General features: G+C 49.2%; 1 protein-coding gene across 4 annotated transcripts in view; it reads left to right on the top strand.

Moving 5' to 3' along the window:
- NBAS (NBAS subunit of NRZ tethering complex) overlaps positions 1-19,724 on the top strand; it is an 890,452-nt gene that overhangs the window by 265,462 nt on the left and 605,266 nt on the right. For all 4 annotated transcript variants that reach the window (XM_088451840.1, XM_088451839.1, XM_088451841.1 and 1 more), the window contains exons 27-28: positions 1,069-1,131; positions 11,012-11,134. In XM_088451840.1, coding sequence (XP_088307966.1) covers positions 1,069-1,131; positions 11,012-11,134 — 186 coding nt within the window. The remainder of the gene's footprint in view (positions 1-1,068; positions 1,132-11,011; positions 11,135-19,724) is intronic.

Here is a 19,724-nt window from a genome sequence, read left to right as displayed (position 1 = left end):
ATGTACATGTGATTTCTTAGTTTTTTTTAAAAAACTTTTTACACGCTGTCATTATGGGGTTTTGTGTGTAGAATTTGAGGACAAAAATGAATTTATTCCATTTCGGAATAAGGCTGTAACATAACAAAATGTGGAAAAAGTGAAGCATTGTGAATACTTTCCGGATGTACTGCAAATAATGTGTAATTCCGTGTGGCAGCGGAGATCACATGCTTTTGTGAGTCAGTGTAGGGACTGGTCAGAAGGGAAGACTTTTATGGAGTTGGCCGGGTTACCACTAATACATAAACATACACAGAGATAGAGATATATATATATATATATATATATATACACACACAGTATATAATATATAGAATATATTATCAGCAATGAGCAAGATATAAGATAGTGTTGTGCACTTATTTTATTGCAATATGCCATGATCTGGAACACCAAATCAGAGTGAAAACTACTCCCAACTACTAAAGTGGAACCGTCACTTGCGTGCAGGAAGCCATGTTGTGCAATGAACTGGAAAAACTACAAAACTTTCACAATCCAGATTACCAGATGGCACAGAGCCGAGGCCTTTCTAGAACGGGGTATTGTGGGAAAAGAGCATGGTATATGTAGGTATTAAGGTGCAGTTGTTACAGATTGTGGGCAGTTTCGCCCATCCATACTTCTTTGTGATTTGTCCAGGAAAATGCATCTAATCTGTTCCCTGGGAAGTAATAGGACCCACGTGTGCCATTTGTTAGGGTTATTCTAGTGAATGGGTATGGCTTCAGCCCACAGAACAGCCACCACCACAGAAGATGGTACCGCTATAAGTCACATGCTATTTCAATTTAGCGTTATCACAACAAAGCTATTTTGTTCATAATCCCATGCATAAATCCTCTTGTCAGAAGGAAGTTACATGGAGAGAGAATCTGGCGGAAATACATTTAGACATAACAGAACATGGTGTCTGGAGAAGGCTAGCTTATTGCCTGTGTCACTCAGTAATGCCGTATTAATAACCGCAGGAAATTATTCTACGCAATCTGATTTATAATATGTTCCCCTCTCTCTTCTTCACAGCGTGGAGACAGACATAACTAAATCTCTGCATGACAAGGTAGATCAGCTCGAGCAAATCCTCAGGTATCAGTCATCTCATTCCATCATCCTTTGCTCCTAGAATGCGCTGCTGTCTTGTGTGGAGATTACATTTATTTGTGTTTGTTTTTTCTTTGCTTAGTTTCAAATAATTATTTACAAAATATATACAGTATTTACCAGAAGGGAACTAACCTAGGTCTCTCAGAGAATTTCAGGGGAAAACATTTTAAATCCGAACGGCCATGTGATATGACTAGACAGATCTGCAACTCAGTAATTCATTGTGCAGTGCAGTCTGCGCCCGGAACGAACTCTGCGCAGTGCAGTCTGCACTGGCAACAAACACTGCACAGTGCAGTCTGTGCCGGAAACTAATACTGTACAGTTTTGTTCATAATCCCATGCATAAATCCTCCTGTCAGAAGGAAGTTACATGGAGAGAGAATCTGGTGGAAATACATTTAGACATAACCGAACATGGTGTCTGGAGAAGGCTAGCTTATTGTCTGTGTCACTCAGTAATGCCGTACGAACTTCACAGTGCAGTCAGCTCTGGGAACCAACACAGCGCAGTGCAGTCAGCTCTGGGAACCAACACAGCGCAGTGCAGTCAGCTCTAGGAACCAACACAGCGCAGTGCAGTCAGCTCTGGGAGCCAACACTGCACAGGGCAGCAGTCAGCTCTGGGAACCAACACTGCCCAGGGCAGCAGTCAGCTCTGGGAACCAACACTGCCCAGGGCAGCAGTCAGCTCTGGGAACCAACACTGCCCAGGGCAGCAGTCAGCTCTGGGAACCAACACTGCCCAGGGCAGCAGTCAGCTCTGGGAACCAACACTGCCCAGGGCAGCAGTCAGCTCTGGGAACCAACACTGCCCAGGGCAGCAGTCAGCTCTGGGAACCAACACTGCCCAGGGCAGCAGTCAGCTCTGGGAACCAACACTGCCCAGGGCAGCAGTCAGCTCTGGGAACCAACACTGCCCAGGGCAGCAGTCAGCTCTGGGAACCAACACTGCCCAGGGCAGCAGTCAGCTCTGGGAACCAACACTGCCCAGGGCAGCAGTCAGCTCTGGGAACCAACACTGCCCAGGGCAGCAGTCAGCTCTGGGAACCAACACTGCCCAGGGCAGCAGTCAGCTCTGGGAACCAACACTGCCCAGGGCAGCAGTCAGCTCTGGGAACCAACACTGCCCAGGGCAGCAGTCAGCTCTGGGAACCAACACTGCCCAGGGCAGCAGTCAGCTCTGGGAACCAACACTGCCCAGGGCAGCAGTCAGCTCTGGGAACCAACACTGCCCAGGGCAGCAGTCAGCTCTGGGAACCAACACTGCCCAGGGCAGCAGTCAGCTCTGGGAACCAACACTGCCCAGGGCAGCAGTCAGCTCTGGGAACCAACACTGCCCAGGGCAGCAGTCAGCTCTGGGAACCAACACTGCCCAGGGCAGCAGTCAGCTCTGGGAACCAACACTGCCCAGGGCAGCAGTCAGCTCTGGGAACCAACACTGCCCAGGGCAGCAGTCAGCTCTGGGAACCAACACTGCCCAGGGCAGCAGTCAGCTCTGGGAACCAACACTGCCCAGGGCAGCAGTCAGCTCTGGGAACCAACACTGCCCAGGGCAGCAGTCAGCTCTGGGAACCAACACTGCCCAGGGCAGCAGTCAGCTCTGGGAACCAACACTGCCCAGGGCAGCAGTCAGCTCTGGGAACCAACACTGCCCAGGGCAGCAGTCAGCTCTGGGAACCAACACTGCCCAGGGCAGCAGTCAGCTCTGGGAACCAACACTGCCCAGGGCAGCAGTCAGCTCTGGGAACCAACACTGCCCAGGGCAGCAGTCAGCTCTGGGAACCAACACTGCCCAGGGCAGCAGTCAGCTCTGGGAACCAACACTGCCCAGGGCAGCAGTCAGCTCTGGGAACCAACACTGCCCAGGGCAGTCAGCTCTGGGAACCAACACATACACAGGGAAGTCTGTGCCGGAAACCAACACATACACAGGGAAGTCTGTGCCGGAAACCAACACTGTGCAGAGCATTCTGCGGCGGAAAGTTTTAACCTGATATAGTCTGCTTCTCATGGAGCTGTGACATACAGAGGTGTCCGCACCCCGTCTTTGCTGCAGTCGCGCCAAACAGCCCCTCGGCACACATGGTCCCATGAGAGACTCTACTTGCGCCATGTATCTTTTTTACCGAAAATGCGTCTAAGTTGGTAGCCGATGCAACTAGGATACACCAGATATGTGACAATTCTGACACTTGTGTATCTGGTTGCGACTGAGTCTCTGAATCTGTATACAAAGTGCTATGATGCAGCAGGCGCAGATTTTTTATTCCAAGTTCCATTGTGCTTCATATAGAGACTCTGTTGCACACAGATATACAAGTGTTACATATCACATTAGTCATGCTGGTGCATCCTAGTCACATCGCATGGCGACTTAGACGCGTTATCGGCAACAAAAAGATGCCCAACGCTAGCAGAGCATCACAAGACCTGACTGCTCACTCACACCAGTCATGTGACGCTGCGTGGCGCATTTAGGCTAGATGAACAAGTACATATCTGTACAAATAATGGTCGCACACTTCTTAACTCTTCCACAGAGAAGACTCAATACAGGCAGCTGCTACCTGCACTTCCTAGAGAGCACTGTAATACAGACATCATCTCTGACACGTGAATACTACTGTGTATTTCTCCTTTATACTGTCTTCTAGATGGCGGATGTATGATATGTACTATGTACTGTGTAAAGGTGCATACACACGTAGCCAACAGCCAGCGATACGATATCGCTGGCTGATCGTCATGCACCCTCTCTGGTGTGCTGGATGATCGATATCAATCACCCAGCAACTATAGCGACCCACAATCAACGATCGCGGGTCCCCATAGTAACCTGCTCGATATCTAGCAAGTTGTCCGGCATGCACGCTATCGTCCATACGTGGCCGCGCATTGCTGGTTGATGATAAGTTGCAGGGATCATTTAAATAACCGACGTGAACGTTAACAATATCGTTATCGTTCAAATCTATCATTTAAATCGCTACGTGTGTACGCACCAAAAGATGGGCAGTCTCCATGTTGCTAATCACAGGAGCAGGACTGTGGGCCTGATCCAGAGCCGGACGCTTTTTTTTTTTTTGGACTGGCCGCTCACGTAGCTGTGGGTGACCACACACAGTTATAGCGAGCGGCCATGATGATGGTCGCGATGGTCAAGACCATTGCGTCCATCGGGCTTGCGACGAGACCCTTGTGGTAGGGTCTCGTTCATCGCCAGCCCCAGAGAGCTTTCGGCTCTAACAGAGCCGGAAGCTCTCCACTGACATCACTCGTGATGTCAGTGGGGCCGCCCCCAAACGGCAAGCGTTCCCTCGAGAACGCTTCCGTTTGGGCAGCCACCCCCCGGCCCGCCCACCAAATGGGGCGGGCTGTCACTCAACATCGACAGCTCGACCCCTTCCGTCGTGCGCATGCGCTGTGGGCCACCATCGACCCGGTTACGAGTGCTTAGCGCTTGCGACCGGGTCTGAATCAGGCCCTGTGTGTGTACGTTATCACACGTAGCCAACAATAGTTTTTTCTTTGGGTTTTCTTCTGACCCTAAAGACAAGCGGCAAAACGCTTTCCTAAAATATGTTTTGACTCGAAATGTAAGTAGTAACTATAAACTAGAAACAAATGAGCATTATGTCCCTGCTCATTGTAGCCGCCGGCTTGCTACTGTATTTGCAAAAGAAATATTTCGGCATGACCACTATATGATTTAGTGATTAAACTCTGCCAGGCAAGATCCAAATCAAACCATAAATATCCCCACTTCACAGTGTCAGTGGCAGAGCCTCGGAGCGCACATTTTTCATGTTTCTTAGTACATTAATAGATAGGGTAACAATGTCATGTGGGCTGTGTCCTAGTCATAGGCAGACAGAAGGAAAAGCATATTTTAATTTGCTCTCATTGTCAGACCTGGATATTGTTCACTGACCTGCAGCCTGTTACTTACTACCATGGTTAGGTCATACTGTAATAATGTGAGTCTGTTACAGAGTGTCGTGTATTATGTCCACATTCATTAGGTCAATAAGAGAATGTTGACATGATTGTCAATGATCAGCATTGATCACATTGACCAGTGAATTATGTCAACATTAACCATGTTGAAATTGATGTAATGTCGACATGTCAGTTTCTATTTTCTTTTTGTAATGCTATCTCTGACGCTAGCCCTAACCGTAGTGGGAAGGTTAACATTATGTCAATGTCGATGTATTGCAGGTGTCAACTTTAATGCTGCCAACATTTTAACCATGTCAATATTATCAATGTTCGACCTTCTCTTATCGACCTTCTGGTGTTGACATGCGGATTGCATACATTACTTACTATAGTGTTCCTGCTAGACTCGGGGCAGCACAGGGCGCTGGGGGTGCCAGCCGGGAGTGTCTGCACATCCTGAAAAGGGTGCGTGGCTGCCCAGTGAGGGGGCGTGTCCTTGTACCATGCCTTCAGTTTGTGAAACCTGGGGGCGTACCCAGCACTTATGGAGGTGCTGGGCTGGTGAATAGATGCGTCTATTCATTAAGCGGTGATTGGTCACCGCAATTTTTCCAACCTGCAGGACACTGGTAGAGGGTGCAGGGTGTCAGCACTGGCCCGGGTGGCGGCGCCATCTTGCCGGGTTTTTTTCTAATGGGGCGGCTCCTTGAGATTAAGCTCAGATCACAGGCTGCCCGTCTATGGGGCATACCAAGTGTTTTCCCCAGAAGGGGGAGTAAAACTTGCCAGTCAGAGGCCATTTACACAATGCAGGGGGGGCAGAGCCAAACACTGCTGGTCTCCCCCCTGCTCCACAGCAGTCGGTGGTACAAGCTATTTGGCTGTGTAGGATGCTATAGCCCTGAAGCAGCCAGCTCTGTGGGAGAAGAGTACAGGCATAATGGGTCCACAAGCTCCTCTCCTCTGCTGCTGGTAGCCTCTCCAAGGAAGACTAAGTATTTTATATTTGCCTGTTTGTGTGGGATTTGTACAGTTTCCCAGTGACCTCTGTTTTACTAACGGGCGCGTTTTTGTTTTTTTTGCACGGGACCACATGGCAACTATGACAGACTAGACAATGTCCACCACCACTATGGCATTATACTTTACTTGTGCCCAATGTCAGGTCAAGTTACCGTGTGGACAGTTGGACTCTGGGACGCTGTGCACGGACTGTAGGTTGGGGCCTAGTGGAGCGCAGGCATCAGGTGGCGCTGCATCCGCACCGAATGAGCCGGCATGGGCACAGACTATGGGGCAGTTGATCGCCGACTTGGTGCAGGGTATGGCGCTTCAGCTGGAGGAACACGCTTGGACAGCTTCCTCGTCTGTTTCTGCCATACAAGGTAGTGGGTTGCCAGTAGCAGGTGGGTAGTCCCCCAACCGGGACCTGACCCATCCTGGCTTCGTACCATGGAGTACACAGTGATAGGATTCAAGAAAGCTTCCTCTTGTATGGAACGGTTCGTTGAGGATCCTAAGCTGCTCGAGGCACATAAGCGTCTTCCTTCTTCCAGGGGGCCGTTAGACGTTTCGGAGAGGAAGGTTATCCCCAAGGGGGCGGATCTTGATCCCTCTTTGGGTCAAGGTGTGGAAGACCTCATTACGGTGCTGTGGCAGTCCCTGGACTGCCTGGACTTGGATACCAAAGCACAAGCGGTGGGTCCCTTCAAGCGTAGGCGCAAAAGGATGGTTACGTTCCCTGCTTCCTCGAACTTTCAGATCTCATGGAAGAGGCGTGTAAGGCCCCGGATAAAAATTCCTTGAAAGTTTCCGTCCCTTTACCCTCTTTCACCAGACCATGTCACCAAGTGGGAGCAACCACCCAAGACTGATGCGACGGTGGCCCTTTGGCTAAGCAGGCTGTGCTTCCGTTTGAGGGTTCAGCGTCCTTCAAGTATCCGCCGGATAAGAAATTGGAAGGTTGCCTTAAGTCCATTTTTATTGGCTCCGAGGTAGTTATTTTTCTTTTGCTGGCCTCAGTGTGGGTCGTGCGGGCCATGGAGACATGGGCCGACAAAATGGTTGCTGGATTTCAGGGTGACTTGTCCAGAGATGCTTTACTGGATTTGGCAGAACAGCTTCGCGGGGCGGCAGAATATGTGTGTGAGGCCGTCCAGGATGGTGCTCAGATGGCCTCCACAGTTTCAGCTATGGCCGCATCGACTCGGAGGGTGCTCTGGCTCCGTGCCTGGGAGGCTGACGCTGAATCCAAGCTTCCTTTGGAATCTCTCATCTTTAGTGGGGGTGGAGGGTCCTGTTTGGCTCTGAGTTGGACACCATTATTTCCCAGGCCATCGGGGGGAAAAGCACTTTCCTGTCAGTAGTGGCCCAAAAACCGCGGGGAGTGTGTTTTTCGTGCTTTACACTCCTCTTTTCGAGGGGGAGCAATTCGCTAGAGGTCAGTCTGCCCAGGGCCGTTTCTTCCCCAGTAAGGGGTTCTGCTCCTCGGGGCAGGTTTTCTGGTGCCTACAGGCGCTCGGGAGCCAAGGCTCCTGAGAAGCTTAGCGCCTGACGTGGTCTTTGTCCACCCAGTCCAGTCGGGGGTAGACAGCCGCCTACTCTAATTCAGGGACCGGTGGGTGGCGTCAATGGCCGATGCCTGGGTGAGAGGCATCATCAACTTCAGGGGCCCACCCCCACAACGGTTTTTCGCATCTGCTCTTCCCCGGGACACAGAAAAGAGGGTGGCCTTGGACCAAGCTATAGGTTCTCTGCTTTCGGAAGGCGTCATTGTTCCTGTTCCAGAGTCGGAAAGGAAACAGGGATTTTATTCCAACCTGTTTCTTGTTCGGAAGCCCAACGGCACATATCACCCAATCTTGAATCTACGAGCTCTTAACACCATTTTGTGGGTAGACCATTTTCGGATGGAATTGCTCCGTTCGGTCATCCAAGGAATATTGGCCAACAAATTTTTGGCCTCACTTGACATCAGGGAAGCGTACCTCCATGTCCTATTTGGGCAGCTCATCGTTCTCTCCTCTGGTTCACTGTCGGCACAGCACACTTTCAGTTCCAGGCCCTGCCATTCGGTTTGGCTACCGCCCCACGTGTCTTCACTACGATCATGGCAGCAATGGCAAGCCTGCTGCTCGAGGACGGGATAGCAGTCATTCCCTATTTGGACGATCTGCTTTTAAAAGCAGAGTCTGCTTCCTAGTTACAGAACCATCTGGACCGCACGGTGCAGGTGCTTCAGGATCACGGCTGGATCCTGAACTTCGAAAAGTCTCACCTGCCGCCTTGTCAGTGCCTGATATTCCTGAGGTTGATCTTTAATCCGTCTCTCCAACGAGTCTTCCTGCCCGAGTCCAAAGCCCGGGCCCTCCAGGATTTGGTTACGATGGTGCGGTGGATGCCTCGCCCATCCATTTGGCTGTGCATGAAGCTGTTGGGTACGATGGTCTCCACTTTCGAGACCATCCAGTTCGCCTTCTTCCACTCGCTGGACTTCCAGTGGGAAGTTCTCCACAGTTGGTCGTGTTGCACGGAGGACCTCTCATCTCAGATCTGCTCCTGCAGGGTCCGTTTTGGCACGAGGACCTTCCTCGATTGGCTTTAACAGCCTGGCTTTTGAGGCTGAGCTATTAACAGCTAAGGGGTTTTTATCTTCCGCTGTTCGTACTATGCTGCAGGCTCGGAAATCGGTTTCGTTGTGCAACTATCACAGGGTTTGTAAGATCTACATCTTGTGGTGTGAACAGTGCAAAGTGCACACATCATGGTTTCGCCTTTCGAGGTTTTTAGCTTTCCTTCAGGGAGGTCTGGAAGCCAGTTTGCGGCTTCGCTCATTGAAGGTACAGATCCCGGCTCTGCCGATTTTATTTTCAGCGGCGGCTGACCCTCTTGTCAGAGGTTCGGACCTTTTTGCATGGAGTGTTGCGGGTTCAACCTCTGTTTCATCTGCCGGTGGCTCCGTGGGATCTGACCTTGGTCCTATTCTATTCACTCTTAAACAGACTCCCTTTGAGCCTTTGGATTCAGTGGACCTTAGATTTGTCACATCGAAATTGGTTTTCCTTATGGCCATTGCCCCAGCTCGGCGGGTCTATGAGTTGTGGGCCTTGTCTTGCAAACCAGCGTTCCTCATATTCCATGACGATCTGGCTGTTCTCCAAACCGTTCCTTCGTTCTAACCGAAGGTTGCTTTGGCTTTCCACTTAAACCAGGAGATTCTTTTCTGTGTTTTCCCCATCAAAGACTTCCCGGGACTGGGACGATCTGACACTGTTAAATGTCGTCTGGGCCCTGCGGATCTACCAGGACAGAACTTCTGCCCTACGTCGTGCGGACTCCCTACTGGTTCTCTACGACGCTGAGAAATGTGGCTGGCCACTAAGCAGACCATTGCAAGATGGATCCGTTCTGTCATCTTTCGGGCCTATTCTGATGTTGGGCGACCGGCACCTGCCAGGGTGTTTGCTCATTCTATTCGGGCGGTGGCGACCTCCTGGGCTGCACTCCATGGGTGCTTGGCTGAACAGGTCTGCTTCGCAGCCACCTGGTCATCTGTCCACACGTTCGCTCGGATTTACAAGTTTCATGTTTTTGTCTCCGGCGACGCCCACTTTGGGCGTACAGTTCTCCGGTCAGGCGACCTGAGCTTTCCCTCCCCTGGGGGTGGCTGTTGAACGTCCCATGATCCAGCGTCCACCATCATTGATGAAAGAGTAAAGAGGGTTTTTAGGTACTTAACGTTGAATTCTTTTCTCTGAGTCATGCTGGGGGACACTGCGTTCCCTCCCTCATGCTCAGTCGCGTTGCGTTGTGTTTTTTTTAAAGGTTGGTCCTTGCGGTTCTGTTTTTTATTTTGGTAATAACGGTTTCACTGGGTTACTGCTGCCCCTTACCAGGCACTTTTGAAGTTGTACTGACATCGATGGGTTGTAGAGGGGAGGAGCTTAGGGTTAAAGCTGCAGTTTAACTAGTTACTGTAAGTGCCAGCTCCTGCATTCCCAACTACAACCCCCATGGTCCAGTGTCCCCCAGCATGACTCGAAGAAAATTATTCAACGGTAAGTACCCAAAAATCCTCTTATCTAGTTTAAACAGTTAGGGGATTGGCTCAGTGGCTAAAAGCCCTTTCTGAATATCAATGATCAGAGAGGCTCATTGCATCCTCTGTAACGGCTCCTTGTGATCTTGGAGAATTACATATATAAGTGGGTTAGATGCTGCCTAACAGTGATATCCATAGCATTACATGAAAAAGAACTACTTTGTTTGTGGTGCATAGAAATACGAAATATACAGAAATACGAGATGTAGTTGGCATCCTGCCGCGTCGGATGCCGACAAGCGAAATACCGGCGCCGAAATCTCAAGAGTCGGGATCCCGGCACCATAATCCTGACCAGCGGCATCCCGACCGCTGGGATCTCATACCCAACCCCAGAAATACATTTTCCAGATTGTTTTGCTACTTCCTGATTCCTTGTATTTATTTAGTTATTTATCTCTATGAAATGAAGCTGTTGATGCAATGGAAGTGAGTGGGTTATGTTTCTCATTTAATGTTCAGCTGCAGTATGAAATGTAATAAATGAATATTACCTTTAACTTGCTGGGCTCCATCTGCAGCTAGACCTCAAACTGTTTTTCACGATACTTTGAGTGGTTTGTTTGTTATGCTGCAACGCATTTATGTTTGTGTTTTTATTTTAGTTTACGTACGTCTTTGAATGATGTGTATTTCCTATTTATTTCCTGTAATTCGTATGTCTGGGATTTAAGTTCCACGTAAAATAATGGCTTCAAAACAAGTACAGCAAAGAATGAAATGATTGCATCTGTGTGTTTTCCATGTGGTAGTGGACATGTAGAAAATGCTTATTATAGTTAATTACCGGATATTAAGTTGTTTTTGTATTGTTAGTGTGTCGGAGATCTTGGAGAAGCACGGCCTGCAGAAACCTATATCGTTTGTGAAGGAAACACAGTCCAGTTTAGAAGAAGCTCATAAGCTGATCGTACGCCTCACCCGGCACACGGGCCGCAAGTAAGGGTCCTTATTGTCTTGTGTTTCAGTTGTGATGCTCTGGAAGTTAGTATAATGATGCACCACTAGCACCAGGTTCAGGTGGGTTCAGTATGCTTCAGTGGCCGATTTCCCCGTAGCTAAGATAGGACACACAGTGACAGAGAGGCAAGCCTAATGATATCCCCTTTTGCAGACACAGTGACCAGTCAGGAAGAAAGGTACAACGCAATTTTATTATTGCCAATAATTAAAGAATAATTGACACAGAAAATGTAAACAGTAGCCAGAATAAAATCTTGCAGAATTAAAAACCAAGCTGATTACTCAACACCTCCATGTCCTCTACCGGTGACCCCAGCTGGCAAGTAAAGGTCAACTACAGGAAACACAGTTTTAAGCCTTTACTTTGAGAAAAACAGGGACAACACTGAGGCTATGCTGGTAGCAGTAGTTCACCGGCAACTTGCAATAATTTAAACACAGTCTTTGAGCTTTGAAAAAATAGGGATAACACTAAGGCTATGCTGAAAACAATACTTCACCGGCAACTTGCAATAGTTTAAACACAGTCTTTGAGCCTTTGCTGAAAAAATAGGGATAACACTTGGGCATATGCCACACGCTATTACCACAGAAGTTGCCAGCCGGGGTTACACAAGGTTAAAGAAACATTACATTCAAATACATTGCACTACAGACCCAACATTTAAAATGTATAACAGGCCAGAATGGATATACATTACATTAGCATAGACTGTCCCTGCAGTAAATACCGGCAACCAAGCAGTGCGTTAAAGATATTTACATTACACCACTACCAGCAAATAGATATACATTTCATGGCAAGAAAAATCAGCATTTACATTAATCACAGTTGCATCAGACATGAGCTGACGCAAATAACCAAGTCATGTCCCCTCGCAGCATGAGCTGGAGGTTCACAGGAAAAATAATACACCAAATAAACAACGTATATGAGAAAGGCGTTTCCTATCCCTTACTTCCCTCACACAGCTGGATAATGCAAACTAATTACAAGACCTAACCCTGAATAAGATCCCTATTTCCCCCCCTTAATCAGAGCTATCTAAAAGGTAAGGTTTACCCCAACTGGCTCTTGCCCCTGGATAGAATGCAGAGACAATGCAGGGTGAGGGTCTAACTAGTGACAAGGGGGTGGCTAGGAGCAAGGCAGGGGAAGGAGTAGGTCAGGGAGTCTTTGTTATCTCACCCCTTTGCAGTGGACATCCAGCGGAGCTGCGGGATGCAAAGCACCGCACCAGAGCTCCGCCTCACGGCTTCCAGGAAAGCACTCCTTGAAGACGCTCCAAGGGTATGTTTCAACCCTCAGGGCTCCGTCCGGCTTGGTAAATGTTGCAGGGGTCTTTGATGCTTTTTCCTTAGTGGTTGTCTCTTCCTTTGCACGCTGTCCTCGGGTCCTCCCAGTGTAGCCTTGCTCCAGGTGGGCGTCCCTCCGGTCAGCGCAGGTGGACAAGTCGTGGTGTGGGCTCCTTCCCCTTGATCCCGCAGGGCAGCTCCTCCACGCCAACCGTGTCTTCGGGCACTTCTCCGGGCAGCCCACAGCATACGGGGTCCTACGGCTCTCCCAGCAAGTCCCGGCAGCAACAGTCTTCTCCTGGTGCAGTGGCTGACAGGTACAGGTGGAGATTACTCTAGGGGTTCTGCAGGGAGCTGCCAGGTACAAGTGATGATTACAATAGGGAGAAGCAACAGGGGTAGGCTCAGCGGGGTTCTTTAGCCTTCAGGGTGGGTGTAATTACACCTCAGGCACATGTAGCGACTTGGTATGACAATCTAGTGGAGTACTCCTCTTCTGTTACGGAGTACAGTATTTATAATCCACGGTAAGGCACTTGTAGGGGCTTGGTATAACACTCCAGTGGGGTACTCCTCTCTGCTATGGAGTACAGTAATTGTAATCTACGATAAGGCACTTATAAGGGCTTGGTATAACACTCCAGTGGGGTACTCCTCTCTGCTACAGAGTACAGTATTTACAATCCACGGTAAGGCACTTGCTGGGGCTTGGTATAACACTCCAGTGGGGTACTCCTCTCTACTACGGAGTACAGTAATTGTAATCCAGGGCAACTAAGGGGTGAACACACTCTCCCCATATTCCACAGATCCAAGTGCACTCCACAGAAAGATCCTCACACCTCACTCCCATTACTCAGGGCTCGCTCTTTTAAAACCTTCACATCTCTCTCCTCCCTGTCGGTTCGGCTTCTATGAGTGGACATTGGACCCCCAGCAACAGGCCGCCTACAAGGATCTCTGCCTGGACACCCAGGCTACCAATGAGTGGGGCAGGATTTTCCCGCAAAAATGGGTTACTGACCAAGGGATATTTTCTTCCCATCTATTTGCTCATGCTCAGTAGGTTCCAGGGAGAGCAGGGGCCAATGGTGCTGTATGGGGCCAATGGTGCTGTATAGTCTTATGTAAAAAGAAAACTGACTGGGGCTACAGAACACCTGCGTGTCTCCCTAATTTACTAAGGGGTAACCCCATAACTATGGGGGGTACCACACAGTTAATGGGAGAGAACTTGTTTTGCTCAGCACGTCTCCTAGAACACTGTGGAAAGCACAATAAATTGACACTTGTGATTAAAGAAAAAGTATATTTTATTGTATACTGTCCTTTTATTTGTTGAATGGAATCTTAGGGTCCGTGTTACAGGTGACTACTTGTTTAATGATTTGGAATCGCAGTGTGTGTGCGCAGCATTCAGCTCTCACTTTCTCAATGAGGGACATATGTACTGTACTAAGCTCTGGAAAATGATAAAGTGGTAAGTGACAAAGCACCAACCAGTTAGCTCCTGTCATGTTTTAAACACAGCCTGTAAAATGACAGTTAGGAGCCGATTGGTATTTTTCCTCTCCAATTTATCACTTTCAAGAGCTTAGTACATCTCCCCCTGAGGCATTTCTCTTGTACTGGCTTCCATAAGATGACCACATACATTATTCCGGTCCTGACACCCCACCCCAAGAGGTGAACGACAGGATTATAGTTACGTTTAAGAACATATGTAACTGTCCACATGAGTTGAGATCTGAGTGTACCCCCCCAGGCTGATTTAGGGCCTGATTCAGACCCGTTCGCAAGCAGCCGCTCGCTCGTTCCTGCCCGATGTTATGCAATTGCGCATGCGTATGCATCGCAGTGCACGTGCACGAACTAGTCCGAGCGATCGGGACGCACTCGCTCGCCCAGCAAAGACAGCCCAGTGGAATGAGTGACAGGAGAGGCCGTTTGTGGGTGGTAACAGGGGCAGGCCAGTAGTAACGAGGGAGTGGAGGTACGAACACAGGCGTGTCAGAGTGTTTCCATGCCGTTTCAGAGGCGTGCATAATTAACAGGCAGTGTCAGAGTACACGTCACCTGGTTGAATTATACACTGAAGTGCTCGCAGTGCTTGCAGTAGGGTACAATCAACGGCGAGAGCTGCGGTCCGTTCCGATGGAACCCGATGTACCGTTGGCTGTATATACTTCGTGGAGATGACGTACGCTAGTGGGCGGCTAAAGATGGGCTGGTGGGCGTCTGCATACACAAAGTGATCGCACGCCAAGACATAGTGGGCGTGCTTATGCCTTGCCTTGCGATCGCCTGTCTTGACGCCACTTAGCTGAATTTGCATACGCTGGGAGTGAGCGGCCGCATCTAGTGAGCTGGTCTGAATCAGGCCCTTAGTGCGGTCAATGGATGACTTAGACATGGGGTCGGCAGCGGTCACAGTGCAGTCAGTGGATGACCAGACATGGGGTCGGCAGCGGTCACAGTGCAGTCAGTGGACGACCAGACATGGGGTCGGCAGCGGTCACAGTGCAGTCAGTGGATGACCAGACATGGGGTCGGCAGCGGCCACAGTGCAGTCAGTGGATGACCAGACATGGGGTCGGCAGCGGCTACAGTGCAGTCAGTGGATGACCAGACATGGGGTCGGCAGCGGTCACAGTGCAGTCAGTGGATGACCAGACATGGGGTCGGCAGCGGTCACAGTGCAGTCAGTGGATGACCAGACATGGGGTCGGCAGCGGTCACAGTGCAGTCAGTGGATGACCAGACTTGGGGTCGGCAATGGCCACCTGTCAGTTGTGTGGAGACACTGAACAGTGATTGTGGCCCATTCCTGATTTCAGGCTTCAATGAAAAGAGCTGCAGGTTTCCTGGTACCCTGCATTTATATTATACCTGTAAAACAGATTTGCTGCATAGTACTATCCAGCTGTTTGTATATTATTTTATTATTAATGCCAGGACTGCAGTATGTGGTTCCTGAACACCTTTCTATTTTCTGTTCTTTGTTTTTCTTTAGATCTATATTGTATTTATAGCACTAGGCCTGGTAGTCTAAGTAGAGTTCTCCCTTAGGTTAGAATGCTACAATGTTAGGGTGATGGAGGATCCCTTCTTCTACCACACACTGCTTACAGCAGTTCGTTCTCCAAACCTTACTGTACACAGCCGTCACTAGGCTGACAGTTTTCTGCTGATCACACTGGTTATTTGCACATGAACAATAGGTTGGTGTCACCATTCCTTTCCCAGGACACATTACCTCCTTACTTATACAGGCATCCCATAGAGCACAGCTGGAAACTGAACTAGATCTCATTAGCACTGAGGCAGGATCTGCGCATACTGTAGTATTATTTATTAAGTTATTTATATAGCGCACACATATTACACACTACATTCCATAGAGTATTTCAGTCATTCACATCAGTTCCTGCCCCAGTGGAGCTTACAATCTAGATTCCATACCACATAGACATACATACACTCGGGTTCATATTTTGCCAGAAGCCTATTAATCTACCGCTATGTTTTTGGAGTGAGAAGAAACGGGAACATCCAAAGAAAAACCACACAAATATTTTGAAAACATACAAACTCCCCACACACAGTGCTTTGGCCAGAAGCTGTGAGGCAGTGATACTTACCATTATGCCATCCATGTTTCCCATAGGTAGGAGCTCGTAACAAGGCAGTAAGTCCTTAGAGGCCACTCTCCAATCATAAAATGAGCCTTGTACCTTTTAAGCAGGGGTTGGGTATGGGCAGGGCCGGCAACAGAAATCTCGGTGCCCGGTACAGTGATGTCACTGTGGGCCCCACCTTCTCACCACCACCCCTGATCCCGCACACCCCTCTCCTGCATGTGTGATATGTGCAGCATGAGAATATTAACTGAAAGATATGCCAGCCTTTACATAAAGTAAAAATACACTATGACTTACCACACTGTCTCTCTGTCACTGATGATGCAGGCTGTAGTTCTTGTCTGCTGTCTCTTCCAAGGTCTTCTTGATGACATTGCTGTGGATGCCTCAGGGGTAGGAGGTAGGGTGTCTGCAGCCAGCCATCCTCAGTTCTCATCACCTTCCTCAAATTCAGCCTCTCATCGCCATCCTCCGCTCAGAAGTCCCCATCACCTTCCTCCATCCCCAGCCCTCATCACCTATTGTCCTAGCCCCATCAACCTTCCTCTGCCCCTTCACCTTCCTCGTCTGTAGCCCCCATCACCTTTCTCTGCCCCAGCCCCTATTGCCTTCCTCCACCCCCCTAATCTTCCTCTACCTCCTTCACCTTTCCCCGTTCCCAGCCCGTGTCGCCTTCTACCCCAAGCACCTTCCTCTGCCCCTTCATCTTTCTCTATCCCCGGCCCCCATCACCTTCCTCTGCCCCCAGCCCATGTCACCTTCTGCCCCCATCAACTTCCTCTGCCCCTTCATCTTCCTCTATCCCCAGCCCCATCACCTTCCTCTGCCCCAGCCCATGTCACCACCTGCCCCCAGCCCCCGTCTCCTTCCTATGCCCCTTCATCTTTCTCTATCCCTAGGTCCCATCACCTTCTGCTGCCCCCAGCCTCTATCAGCTTCCTATGCCCCCTTCACCTTCTTCCATCCCCAGCACCCATAATCTTCCCCTGCCCCAGCCCCTATTCCTCTACCATCCGGGGATCTATCCACTTCCATCCCCTCAACGGTAATGTGTACATTCCCTTCCCCTCAACACCGCAGCCTGCCTGATGTACGGCAACGTGACCTATAACGTCACGCCATAGCGTTGCTCACCTTAAGGTCAGGCCTGGCCTGGGCCGCAGCTGAGCCACCCGGAAGAGCCCAGCGCTGCCCGGGCCAGACTACAGGGGACTCGGGGATGGGCGGTCGCTATGGGTCCCAGGGCTGCAGCCCGCTTGCTGGAACAGAAACCGCCATCCTTAGCCCCGTTTTGAGCCTCTCCGGTCCTCGGGGCCCCTTTGGACCTAGGGGACACCCGTACCGGGCCCCGTAGTCCACCCTTGTCGCCGGGCCTGGGTTCAGGATGCCGGCGCTCGGGATACAATCGGTCAGAATCCCAATGCCGGCATCCCGACAGAGTCACAATCCCGATAGAAGGAAGTAAGTATATTCTCCTTCCCCTAACTCTCCCTCCCCACAGCCTAAGCCTAACCTCCCCCCCTAGTGTCTAACCCATTCCCTCCCCCCCTAGTGTCTAACCCATTCCCTCCCCTCCTAGTGTCTAACCCATTCCCTCCCCCCCTAGTGTCTAACCCATTCCCTCCCCCTATTCCCTAACCCCAATACTTTCTGCCCGGATGCCGATGCTGAGATTCTGACTAGTGCCCGGATTCCGACGCCGGCTTCCCGACAGCCAGGTTAATAACTACATCCCTTTAAGAGGAGATATGTGAGTTAGTGGATGTGTGATAGGTTATTCCTGGCACTATATAGATGCCACCTCCAAATATAGGAGAAGCCTGTTCTTTACAATGGCCTGTGGTGGGCAGGAGTATAGCATAAAATGATAGGATTTGCCTCTACTGATTAAATCCTTTCACATTATACAGTAACTTCTCTTTTACAGCTATAAATCCACTGTAACCTGAAAAATCAGAAAGAAAAAGATAAACAAAATGACCTTTTGTGTATCTTATACTCACATAAAGAGAGTGTTATTTTACCCGCCGCCATCAGAACACACTATAACTAACCTAGCAATATAGTACATGCCGCCTTTTGTGGCTCATCCCGGATCCGATTCATTATTTATTATTCAGCTTGTGCTTTTGTGATTAAAGGCATACAATACCATTTGTCTTTCTCCAGCCTTGGAAGCTCCACTTCTCGTTTAGGAGATATCATTCTTGTAGATTAGTCTATTGATTGGGTGTTGTAATTACCTGTTCCTTTCCAGCCATTATTTCATTTCTAGCTGGGGAAAAAAAACAAAAACATTGCAGGCATGTTGTCTCTGATACGGGGAGCATTACAGGGATTGTACATGGGAGGTTATTTTGCTTTTAAACAGGCATTGTAGAAATGTTGGCGAGTCGATAATGAATCCTTAGACAATGGTGATTTCACCTCTGAGAAACCTCTTGTTGAAGAGCTATTGATTGCTAATTGTATACATGGTGTTTGTCATTTAAAAAAAATATATATATATTTTCCTACTGAAAGCCGATAAAAGACACAAAATCAGTGGCTATACACGGGAAATGCCGCATGAGTGTATACCTCATCTACAAGTTTACAATTAATAATATGAGGAATGAACAGCACCGCTGATGCTGGGTAGGAAACAGGGTTGGGTATAGGATCCCGGCTGTCGGGATTCCGTCTGTCAGAATACCGACAGTCACAATACCGGCACTGAGAGGTAAGTTCCCTCCCCTTCCTTATGCCTAACCTCCCCCTCCCCCTCACCACACCCTAAACTTAATCCTACCCCCTTAGTGCCTAACTCTAAACCTCAATACTTACCTTCGGGATGCCGGCACCGGAATTTAGACCGTCAGCATCCCGTCTGCCAGGATGCTGACTACGAACCAGTATGAACCGCATGGCCAGCGGTTGTAATCACGACAGCCCGACAGAGGAGGAAATCCCGATCGTCCTTAAGGTAAGTATAAACTAACCTAATTCTAACCCTAACCTCCCCCCGAGGTGCTTAACCCTAATCCCCCTCTAAGTGCCTAAACCTAACCCCCCCTTCCCCGCTGCCTGAACCTAACCCTCCTGGGGGGGTAAATAGAAATGAACAAACTCCACCAAAGCGCTGAGTGATAATAAAATACAAAATTTGATAAATAGGTACAGTGGAATAAATAGCTCACAAATGGCAATAAATATGATGCAATTTAATGATAAAACAAGTACACAAAATAATCACATAAATGGAGATAAAAAGTAAAAGTGACTCGTAGGTGAACACAATAATACCACAAAGTGCAAATGCAACTGCACATAAGTAAACACCACCAGGTGATGAGGTGGAGATTTTCCAGTGTAGTAAATAAAAAATATGGACACAGGAAGTCAGGAACACATACCCAGTGAAAAAGCACTGGGACCCCTAGGTAACCGGTCCTGGGATCATCCGGAATCTCCTTAGGGGTCAATAGCAGGTCATGCTTAGAATAGGGGTGCTCTTGCTTCCAGCATTAGAATTATGCAGGCATGCAGCGCTGGGGGTTGCCTAACCCTAACCTCCCCCCCAGGTGTGCCTAACCCTCCCTTCCCCTAGCCTAGCCTAACCCTTACCTTCGACCAGTAAGCCGGGTGTC

Source organism: Taudactylus pleione, unplaced genomic scaffold (assembly GCF_031769625.1).
Source record: "Taudactylus pleione unplaced genomic scaffold, aTauple2 ptg000030l, whole genome shotgun sequence".
Lineage (NCBI taxonomy): Eukaryota > Metazoa > Chordata > Amphibia > Anura > Myobatrachidae > Taudactylus > Taudactylus pleione.
This window is presented reverse-complemented; position numbering and strand designations above follow the sequence as displayed.